This window comes from Dermacentor variabilis, unplaced genomic scaffold, assembly GCF_050947875.1.
Source record: "Dermacentor variabilis isolate Ectoservices unplaced genomic scaffold, ASM5094787v1 scaffold_17, whole genome shotgun sequence".
NCBI classification, from domain to species: domain Eukaryota; kingdom Metazoa; phylum Arthropoda; class Arachnida; order Ixodida; family Ixodidae; genus Dermacentor; species Dermacentor variabilis.
The window spans coordinates 459,608-471,417 of NW_027460335.1; the positions used below are offsets into that span (position 1 = coordinate 459,608).

Here is an 11,810-nt window from a genome sequence, read left to right on the forward strand (position 1 = left end):
TGGCGTTTCAAATCACTTATGCGGCTTTGGTCTTATATATGCTGCTACAGCTCTAAATTGCCTTCCATGCGAAAGTCCGAGCTTACCATTACGCCGGCCGGTGTCTCTATGTCGTCATTATCAGGGTAGCTCATCATTCTCCCATTCACACTTACCACAGGCGAAGAAATTTGGTACTTTGCCTACAGGCACCACTGACGTCGAAGCAAGGCCCCTGCGGCAACAGGCACTCGGATACTGCAGGCGCGAAACCTTCCGTATAATGCTCAACAAGCGCGCGGAGTAACTCGTGCGGAGATTTGTGAGTCACGGAGGTTTCGCAAACGCAGGCGTCCTCGCACCTATCACGGACGCAACAGCATGATGTATTGAAATGACGTTATGCACATCACAGGGCTCTCTAGAAGAACATGGCGCTGTCCACAAGTAGAGCCTGCTGGCGTTGCAACAAAAGAGTTCAAGGCTGCAATGAGTGCTGTGGCCTGGTGACTTTATTTCCTAATTCTTGTTTGCAAGCGTCTTGGAGTTTTATACATATATCCTGCCTTTTGAATATAAAAGAGTAGCTGTTTGCGCGTCACTCGGTGTGTGAGAGAACTCCGTTTCTTGCAGAAGCGAAGTGTATAGGATCTGTGATGACGCGTTACGCTTGAAAAGTACAATGAAAAACGGTGTTCACAATTTTCGGCAATGAAATAGTAAAACTACTTCGCTGATTATTTCTTTGAACGAAAAGCACTAATTATAATATTATTGCATTCTACGTAAATATGTTATTATTGGTCTTATATTTTCAATTCCTTGGCTAAAGTATACAGAGACCGCCGTCGCTGAATCAACCAACATTATTCAAGCAGATGTTACGTTCCTAATTATATATATATATATATAGACTAAAATACGGATTTCGTTACCTGAATACCTTTCATATATTGCTTAGCTGCTCACAAAATTTCCAAGAAATACAGTTGGCTTTTATCTATGAATCGGGTATTTGTGGCGGTGTCTTTCGCACTGAGCCACGTAAGTTGCGTCCCATACCGCGCAGCTTAAGCTGCCGCCGTTACGGGGAATGGCTGGTCTTCTACCACAGTTGCCACAGGTTCCCTCTTACATCTTCAACTTTAAGGTGACGTCTCACTAGACTCCAACAGTCTTCGTTGAGGTCATCCAACTGCATGTGACCGTCTTCGTGCTGATGGCAAGAGACGCGGTCTTTAACGACGCCAGTTACTCGCATGAAGCCGTCCAAGCACTGGATGCTCTTCAGCCCAGCTCGAACTAAGGCTTTGGCCTCGGCGTCAGTGACTGAAAGCAGCTGCGTCAGCTCTTCCAGCAGTGTTGGATACTCGACGATCTGCTCGAGGGCTTCTGCACCATACCTGCGGGGTTGTTGAGGCGCAGAGGTACACGTTGCTGTAATTTCGAATGCTGCATTTTACGCCGAAGCTGTATACAGGGTGTCCCAGGTAAATTTAGGCTCAATTTAAAAATATGCAGATGCCACGTAGCTGGACAGAACAATGTGTTGGCGGGCTAGTTGGTGCAGATCCATAAATACTTCGTTTAGCGCAAAACAACGGACACAAGAAAAGGCGACAGGACAAGGCGCTACTCTCAACTCTGAGGGTAGCGAGAGTAGCGCCTTGTCCTGTCGCCTTTTCTTGTGTTCGTTGTTTTGCGCTAAACGAAGTATTTATGGACAGAAGAAAGATAACGTAGTCTGCTGTCGCTTGGAGATACACTATTCTATCCATACCACCTAATTAGATCATTAGTCGTCATTATTTATTCAACTTCTGAAATATTCTAATTAGATTAAAAGTGTCAATGGGAAAATTCTAGACCAATATGAACAACTGTTGCTACAGCTTTCTGTTGCTCGATACGTGCTACATAAAAGTGTTTTTTTCGAGCGTGTAAGAAACCCGCCCATACACGCAAAGTGCCTCGAGTAGCCAGTCGCACGGCAATCTTGCAGTCATGCAAACTTATAAGGGGTTCCAGCAAGAACGGACGCGAGGTCAAGTGAGAAGAAACGGACGTTGTCTTTTCCGTGTGGGTGTCGTGTACTTGGAAGGGGCTGAAGTACCGGATGAAGTTGATAGGCGCCTTAGTAAGAAATATACCAGCGTTGTCTTGTCCATTTCTTCTTACTTGTGCTCGCGTCCGTACTTGCTCGAGCCCCTTATATGTTCGCCATGCACTAACTCGCCTAACAAACCACACTGCTAAACTTGTAGTCAGGCATTCGAAATATTTTTTTTTATTGAAGAGGCCCAAAATGATGCGCGGCTGCAACTACCGCATGGTGACTGGAATGAGCCAAATAAAGCTTTACACTAATAAATAAAATTTGCCCGCAGGCAAAGAAAAAGGACACGTTATTACATGATGTTGCCTGCACATAGGAATTAAGGCTGGGGCCATGATTGTTGCGAGAAGCTTTGCAATGATTCAACGCACCCAAACTTACCATTCCTGCGTTCACCCCAATTATTATAACAGATATTGGGAATATAATTTCGCTAAACATCAGCACTCTTGCAGTGGCATAATGCACCGCGTCAGAAAAAGGCGAAGGAGTAATCAATCAAAAGAGTGGTGCATTTTGCACAACTGACACTCACTGCATGTACTTCGTAGCGGTATTGAATGTTCTGACCGTTCTTTGAGCACAGTTAAGTTTGTGCGTTGATTGCACAAAATTTCAAGCTTTCCGATAAGGTCCTAAATATTTTTTTTTATAAATTGTAGAACATGCTGATAAACGCCAAAATAGGTGTTTACGCACCGTTATGTATTTGTCACCGTTCTTTTTAAGCCCCGCAAAAGCGCGCGAATATTATTTTTGTTTCAATGACGTCACTGGAAGTCTTGGCGCCCCGATTGCAGGGCTCTCAATGGTGCATTCAGTGAATGTTGCTCACATACCGTTCAATAAAAACGCAATCGGCCACGATGGGGAGTGCATGTCAGCACCTTTGTTGAGAACATGGAAATTGGTTGCCGTTGTGAATAATAGCAGGGTGGCACTGAACAAGAATGCAAACACACCCATCCGATTTTAATGATAATTGGGCTTCATTTTTAAAAAACAAGGTCGAATGCGCTGCAATCAAAACGCGCAAGCGAACAATGAGTGACGTCCTGTTCCTTTTTATCTAAATTACGCGGGTTTCCTTCAAAGCTCGGAAAGAAAAGACTCGCAAAGGACAACGACCTGGTAGCAAATCCATTTGTTTTGCTTACCCTACTCTACAACATTTGCATTGAGACTCACAGCAAGAAAAAGTTATAAATTTTTCAATAATTAAATGTAAATTATATGATCATATATTGAATTTCAACGAAGAGTATGGCTAATTAAAGACCACGGGAACAATTTTTCATGGCTCTCAACACTAAAAATGTTTACACCCTTAAGGGTCTTATCTTGTTTCACTGGTAACATCCTTACCGTTAGGGCGTTACAAGAATTTATAAAGGCCATCAACGGAGCTCTAGCTAGACGTGCGATGACAAAAGACGTCGCTGAAAACAATTTGGCAATCATTCTGAAGGCCGCGGACGAAAAAATTAATCAACAAGAAAATGTCACCGGGAGAGATATGAAACTCCCCTGTCGGATACTTCTGTACGCCGAAGGCTGTCAGGATGATTACGTAGTTTTTACCTACGTCTTTTGTCATCGCACGTCCAGTTAGAGCTCCGTTGTCGGCCTCTATACATTTTTGTAAGGCCTTAACCGTAAGGGTATTACCAGTGAAACAAATACCCTTAAGGGTGTAAACATTTTTATGGTAAACTCTTGAAGGTGTACTATACCCTATCAATAATGTTTGTTTCTATTTATGCGAAACACAATTAGGAACGCTTACGCAGTACATATTATATTTACTAAACAGCACGTATTCTTGATAAGTTATCTACCCTGTCAAACACCCAACGATTAGTATATAATAAAAGAAATATTCCTCCTTGTTTACACATTTAGTGTCGCGCAAGTTGTGTGCGCTTGTTAGTATACATAATGTGTTATAAACTATAACAGTGAGCAAGATATGCTGCAAACTATACAAACTTGCCGAAAACGAGATATGCAGGTTGGAACTGAGGTTAAACAGCGCGAATCAAACAAGGACACCAGAAAACAAATACCACAGACAAACGCTGACTGCCAACTGGAAGTTTATTTGAAATTCTCTAGCCATTTTATACCTTTTTCAGCATAGGCATGCGTACACAAGTCGCAAAAACATCCGCAAATCATCAGCATCATAATCTTTAAACCAAAAAAGCTATTTCTTTTCCCGACAAGACAAGGGAGGGAGCACTTATGCATTTATCTCCTTCCTTTCTAATGTAGTAAGCCTCTATTTCCCTCTCCCTCTTACATTTTCCTTTCCCTACGAATTTTGTTTTTTTTTCAAATATCAGAGTGCACTGGACACTTGTCACAATGTCCTGCTTAATGACTCCGATAGCCATTTTTTAGGTTATTGCTGTGCTGACGAGCTCTTTCATTCAAACACTGTCCCGTTTGACCTTCATAAGTTTTTCCGCTATCTGATAGATAACGTTGCGTCTTCATTCAGTGAAACGGGATTGATTATTTGTGGTGCACACGGGCCTTTGGCGCGTTTTCATACGATTACATATCAAGGACAGCTTACAAGGGGCACTGAAAAGCAAATTAATATTATGTCTATTGGAAACTTTCTTTAAATTCTGTCACAACTTGTGCAAGTATGGCACCACGTGCACTTGACTCTTGTCTTTATTCCTTTTTTTATGTTCCGGTACTTATTATTTTCTCGTTCTGCAAGATGGCTTCACATACTGAAGAGATCACAGAACTGGGAAATCCTGCGTTCTGTTCTCGCGCTATCTGGTTTAAAGAACTTTGATCGCCCTCATGCTCGCACGACTTACTCGGTGCTGCCTTAATGCACGTGGTTGCTATGGCTCTCTTAATCAATTTAGAGTGTGCGCTGTCGTAGCGCAACAATGTTTTTTTAGATGTGGGATGATATCCCCAGTATACATGCTAGTCCAAAGAAAAACAGAGAATAATATCGAGAAACTGAATGCGGTTGTTAGTAGGCAACTCATACGGGAACTTAAGTCCTCCCGATGATATCATGAACAAGTCCAAGATTGCTTCGACCGCGTCATGAAAATGCACACAGGTATCTTTCTTCATATCAAATAAGTAGTCTTCAATGTACCTAAACACTCGCGTTACAGACATGTCCACCAACTTAGCAGAAATTACACCGCCAACCGAGGAGAAAAAAATTCACGTAAAATGGGGCTGACAATATACAGATGCTGGTGCGTTGTATGTACAACTGGCTATCATAATTAATAGCAGTTGAATGAAGATAGAAATCTAAAAGCGTTAAAATTTTCGCTGTTGACATCTACAGAATTCCGAAAATCGACTTCAATCAATGCAGGTTGATGCTGATAGTGCACCGACTTCAGTAGTCGTTGTCCGTGACGTGCGCGATGCCCACTTACCTGTCGACAAGGGTGCCGCTGATAAACTGGGCCGCTTGAGTAACAAGGTCGGAGTTGCGTCGCGTTGCGTCGCAGACCGCGAACCACACTGTATCCACCCTGGATCGGCTGAGCACGCACCCGTCAACAGTCATTCTGAGAAGGTTGCGGTTGCACTCGATCCCAGCGTGCAGTCGGCGAATGAAGACGGCTGCTACTTCGGGCTCCCCGATTCTCACGTGCGCCCTGCGGATGCTCCGGCTGGAATTGAGTGCGTCTGCCAAAAGCTGTATCTCGGGTCCGTTCGTGGATCTTGCGACGACACGCAGCTCGCTCACGCTGGTGTTCCGACGCAGCGATTCTAAGATGACCGCCCAACCTGTCTTCGCCGCTTCTGGAAATAAGTGCCGGATCCATATCGTCAGGTGGAGCTCCTTCAGCGTAGTCGTTGAGGCGATGTAGTGAGCGATATCAGAGCTCAGCGCCTCGTCCACGTCAGGTATCCATACCTCGAGGTGGGCCGAAATCACGTGAGCGAAAGTGGACAGCCGGCGAAATGTTTGAGATACTTCACCGCGATTGTCCTGATAGGGAAAGGAGTGAAATTTTGAAAACCCTTTGCATTCTAGCATTTCATGCTTGTCCAAAATGTACAGAGTTGTATCGAAAGAAACGTGATCCTCGACGCCGCTCCTTCTGAGTGCACAGCATAGCTTTTCCCATAAGTGACGTTCGCTGCAGTGTCCCTTGATGGCTAACTTCAAGTGCCTTTCTCTCGTTGAGAGGAGATCGAACAGGTCCTCCCATCGCTCAGGTTCCCAGATACGCAGGGGCAACGTAAGCGATTCGAGTGTCTTGTTTTGAGCGATGGCGAAAAGCCAGGGATCAAAATCTATTTGACACGATGTTGTTGAACCTCCGACTCGGCTCATCCAGGCATCGTAGGTCAAAATAGAGATGTTCAGTGTGCGCAAAGCACGGTTGTGAGCTAGAACCTTGGTCATTATGTCAGCGCTGTCTGCGTCTACGATGAAGTCTTCGAGGGTAACGTGAGCGAGAGCAGTGTTGCTTAGCACACCTTCAAGTACGCACTTAAGAGACTGCTGTCTAACTTCATTGTAGGCTGCTACGGCCAACTTTGTCAGCGTTTTGTCGTCACGTAGGAACTTCGCAAACAAGTCGCGGTGTTCAGGACGGGCTTCACTGATTGCGGAACTATGAAACGATAGTTCGCTAAGAGTGGTGTTTTCCACCAGCGCCGGCAAAAAAATGATTGCACCACTTCCATTCATGTGTAACTTGGGAATTCGGAGCGCCGTCAACTGTGTTGTCGTTCGTAGAAGCTTCGCGAGCGCGCCGCAAAACTGCACCGGACACTCGCACGCCGTCATGCATTCGATTTCTTTTAAGTTCACGAGGGAGGGTATCACGGAACAAATGTCCTTATGCACGGTGAACGTGCTGAAGTTTATTTTCAGCACACTGATGGAGCGGTTTCCTTGTAATGCATCACAAAGACGCGCTTCAGACCCCTTGAAGCTATCTGTGTCGATGTCAAGCGTGGTCAGACAACGGTGCGTCGTAAGCAGCTTGTGGACGAGTGCTGCAGGCTGAAGAACTTGCTCCTTGCTGCATGGTAAAAAGGGCTGAGCGAAACTCATCAGCGACAATCCTCCGCGAACGGTTTGTCGCAGTTCCATTCGAGCGTTTGAGAGCAGTTTATTCCAGCTGCATACGTGCTTGGGTGTACAGCAAGTCCTGTTCTCACTTTGCGCGCATGGAATTCTTTGTTGAATGGCTGCGCCAGTGTCCCAGGCCTTGACGCCCTCTAGGTCGGCCAAGCAACTTCTGTTCGACGTCGCCAGCTCCGACCCACTAGGTGCTAGTGTGTCATTCGCCAGGTATCCGGGTCCCGCCATTTTATCTGCATCAGCAAGAAAGCGTTTAGAATTTAAACCACATTAATAAAATATAGAATAAAAGTGGTTTATTCGCTTATTAAACAGTGTCCTAGGCAGCTTTAGGTAACAGGTCTGTTTAATCTGGGCCTCTTGCGTAGGCAATCCAGGGCATGATGTGACGTGTATGATATTCGCACTAATAATATCAAATTGATCACCATTACGTCTTCAGCATCAGTTGGAAGCTTTAAGATAAAATGGTCCCTCGTTTGTGCATACAAGAGTGGGCCAAATCCTTGCGCCAATACGTCGGACGAGCTTGTGGATTCCGAAATAGCGTCGCAATAGTTTCTCACTTAGTCTACAGGCACAGAAACCATGTCAATGCTGGTCATGTGCCTACAACAAAATGTGCCATTGTAAATGAAAGTATGCAGACCAGCAGTAGCCTACTATATCCCGGGATTACAGTGCAATAAGTACTCAGTAGAAACAACTACGGTATATACTCTTGTAAGGATCGCCCTCCATGTAAAGCTCGCCCCCCTCCCCTCCCCCCATTAGAGCCTGAATGTTTAAAAAAGTTGCACTAAGCATCGCGCTAGTACCCTCACGATGGTTAACTTCGCCGAGTTTCTAACAGGTGGCGCTAGTTGTCTAGCCAGCAATGGTATCATATAGATTATAATCCTACGCCACTCCCACCTCGACCTTAAACTGCACCTTTGGTCGCATGCTCTGGCGAAGTGGATCGGTGACGCTGTTTAGGCCTAGCCGACTGTTACGGTGGAGGGCAAGCCGTTACGGGAAGTCCGCTCCTAAACTGTTTGTACCAGTAAATCACGTCAGTGATCGGGCCTGAAAAGTAACGGCTACATGCATTATGCTCAGTTTTGGTCTGCTGGCGATCAGCCGGTCAGGTTACTGTCAACGGCTACAAGCAGTCTTTGTGTACTTGTTGATGAAACGGCGCAAACTCGCATAATACATGAATCGACAGAATTTTTTTAAAATAATCTTGCACGGCACACAAACTAATTTGACAGTGTGGCGGAGTAAAGGTTGCTTCACGCGGTATGCGTAATACGCCACGAACTGAGACGTACGTCGGGCTACGCGACGGGTGAGCATGAAATGTGCTCGTGAGCTCTGCCATCACTCAATTAAAGGTCAATCTTTTGAAGGATCACAACACTCAGTGAACGTGTGTAAAATAAATTTGCCACGGCCGCTAGGGCTCTGAGAAGCAAAATTTTGCAGACCGTATGTGTTTAGGGCCTTTCCGATTATTCTATCAATTTTGTGGTGTTGCCAGTGTCCGTCGGTTATACATCGGTTCATATCGTCGGTTACGATATGTGTTCCTAGTCGGACGCAAGCGGATGTGCTATTTTGCATAACAGTCTGAGTGGAGTTAGAAACCTCGGTGAGTAGCGATAAACCTTCCTCATGTAGGGCAAGCTCCGAGTATAAATTAAAAAAACAGAGCAAAATAACTTGCGCGTCTTTAAGGAGGAAATAAGGTATGTGCAACCAATAAAATACTTTGTAAGCTTGACCAAGGACTTTACAATCAATTAGCAACATTGCTCTGATTGTAAGGTAATTTTCCAGAATGCGAGGATTTACCACACGTTGCACTGACTTTTACGCGTTTTCTTATATAAGGGGCATTCCCGGCCGTTGAGATGTGGCGAAGTCATTTCCAGCTTACGCTAAGTGTCTAATCCAACGCGGAACGTCTTTCGCTTCAGTAAAACTTCATGTCAAAGACCTCGTCAAAAAATGGACTCGCAATCCCGACCTTGCGATAGTAGATAGCAAGCGAAGATGATAGAGAACCACTGAAATGCTGTCGATAGGGATATGAAATGTTTTATTATTCTGTCTAGTCTTAGCACGACACCGTTGCTGAGCATTACAATTCTGCACTCTTCGACGCTGATCGTATTCACGCTGCTTTCGGCAGTCCTTGTGGGGTCTAACCATAGCGGTCTTGCACTGTACTGAATTAGTTGCTACGCAGGTCCCCCTTTATATATGAAGTGTGGTGACATAACTCACTGATTCGTATGCTGCTGTTGCCCCTTTCCCACCAGAACAGCTTATGCAACCGTAATCTTTATAGGGAAACACTCGCTGAGAGAAGGAACGTGCCTCGCATTGTTCACAGGTGTTTTATCATCCATCATGCGGTTTTGACGCATGCATTGCTCTTTTCTTTATCGAAAATAATACTGAGCTGTGTGTTGCGTACCTGATTACTAAGGACATATGCACTCTTTTCGGTTAATTCTTTTTATCGCTGACGGACACGAAAAATTCCGACCACAGAGAAGCTAACAGCGCCGCTGGAAAGAATTGCGTGACCCTGGCAATGTTGAAACAAGAATATTCATTGTCATTATCCATATTTCTCGTTGTGTGTGCTTCCCTTGCTTGAATGCAGTTCCCGTGTATCAGCGAACAGGTCCCGCACGTCTGTTATCAGGAAAGTTCCTATACTTTGCTAGGTGCTCTTCGTGAGCTGTACCCATGCCGTTGCGCGCCCACGATGTTCTTCATTGCGGAGTATTCTTCAAGTCAAGCCGATTTTTTGTATATGGCTATCATTGTCCAAAGAGCAGAGCACCGACACGTTCTCACTTCGCTCGAAGAACGGTGCATTGGAGGGACCATAGCATTTCATACAATAATTGCTATAGGGAACTCTGGCACTAGTGCGTAAAAGAGCTGTAATGGGAGCCGTTGTGTCAGCATGAGAATTATGGGATGTACAAGGATTCGCCTAAACGTCGTCCTTTTGGCTTCAAACGGCTTCGTGACTTCAGAAACTCGTAATTTTGAACAATGTACTGCGTAATAAATAATTAAATAAATATTATCAAAGTTCTCCGACGACAGGATTCGAACACAGGACCTCTATCACACAGGCCAGATAATGAAACCGTTACATCCCGGACGCTTTTCTTTATTGCCTGTTTTGTACAACTACATCAAACAACAAATGACCTTTGAGAAAACAACATAAATCAGTAGGTTTTCAGCACCAAGTGTCAGTCTTACTGGGCTGACTATTTTAGAATTCTTTGAGCGCGGTCAAGGGTTCCACTTTTTACAGCCACGCAGGTACACAATCTTGTGCTTTCTGTATATGTACAAATCTTGACATGCATTCTCGAATAAAGCATTCGTGCAGGCCGAACACCTGGATCACAGAGAAACGCGGTCATGCGGGCGTGCCATAGACAATGAAGGCCAACTAGCATAATAAGGTCAAATGGCAGTCCTTCATCGTTTTCTATAGACAAATGTCTAATACACTGTGGATCTAAAGGAAAGTGTTTTTTGTAGTCCTCTGAAGTACCTCCCAAAAGAAGATACCCGCCCAACAATCTAGTAATACAAGACCTATAATTTCTGGTTTCTTACAGGTCAAGTAATGTGACCCCCAGGGTAAGAAAAAATCATGATCTTCTAAAAAGGTTTTGACAGTCAACGTACCCGTGTGAAGCTTAAAAAAGAAATACTTGGTCCCTGGCGTTACTTGCATTCTATTCACACGTTTAAGCACGTCTTGCCTCTGGCCACCAATGTCTATGGCCCTGCACAATGGTACAGGGAGAACTATATCGTATACATCTTTGTACAGTGTTTTACGTTTCACTGAAAAAGGTACTCATTTGAAAATCTAGTAAACAAGAACCGTACTCTTAAGATACTTTCTTTAAGAAATCCACAAACAGGACCGCTCATATTCTCTGTACAGACTGCACAGCCAGGTAACGCGATACTTAGCCTCACTTGGCACACCGTGCGCAAGAAAGGATGGCTTAAGTCGCGCAAACATAAAAACCGCTGTATGACCTGTCGTATAAAGGGGTGCGTCATTCCCAAACCTCCGTCTTTAACTCGTATGAACAAATTTATTCGACTGCATCGTTCCCAATTCGAAGCCCACACAAATACAGCGAAGACTCGATGCAACTTCTGTATATTTACCCTTGAACAATGGAATACCTGCATCACATACCAGAGTTTTGCGACAAAAAAAAAGTAGATTGCAAACTGTAGCTCTTGCAAACATTGACAGATGTCCACCTTTCCACTTGTTCGCTTTTGTCTGTGTTTCTCTTGTTTGATCTTGCCAATACTCATCGTTATCTTTTGTAATCTTCCAGCGGGCCGCCTAGGTATTTAGCGGGTGTCGTCAGCGACTTGTCGTTGGCGACACCCGCTAAGTTAAGGGTGTCGTTAAGACACCCTTAACTATAGCGATAGCTGCAGCTACACTCTAGCTGTACAACAAACTGCGACGTTATCCGCATACGCCAGAATTTTAACTTCCGATTCATTTAATCTGAAGCCGTGAATACTGCTGTTTTCAATGACCGCTAGGCACAT

At 44.6% G+C, this 11,810-nt stretch overlaps 1 protein-coding gene across 1 annotated transcript; it reads right to left on the reverse strand.

Moving 5' to 3' along the window:
- Positions 1 to 507: 507 nt before the first annotated feature.
- On the reverse strand, positions 508 to 7,371 carry LOC142568130 (uncharacterized). Its single transcript, XM_075678199.1, has 2 exons — positions 5,527 to 7,371; positions 508 to 1,382 (listed from the first exon to the last, which is right to left on the reverse strand). The coding sequence occupies exons 1-2, from the start codon at positions 7,203 to 7,205 to the stop codon at positions 1,085 to 1,087; spliced, it is 1,977 nt and encodes a 658-aa protein (XP_075534314.1). The 5' UTR covers positions 7,206 to 7,371; the 3' UTR covers positions 508 to 1,084.
- Between the last annotated feature and the right edge of the window lie 4,439 nt (positions 7,372 to 11,810).

Coding starts and splice junctions, on each gene's coding strand:
- LOC142568130 (XM_075678199.1), bottom strand. CDS start 7,205: ATGGAACTGCGACAAACCGTTCGCGGAGGATTGTCGCTGATGAGTTTC. Junction 1,383..5,526: donor AGCGGCACCCTTGTCGACAG/GTAAGTGGGCAT, acceptor ACAACCCCGCAG/GTATGGTGCAGAAGCCCTCG.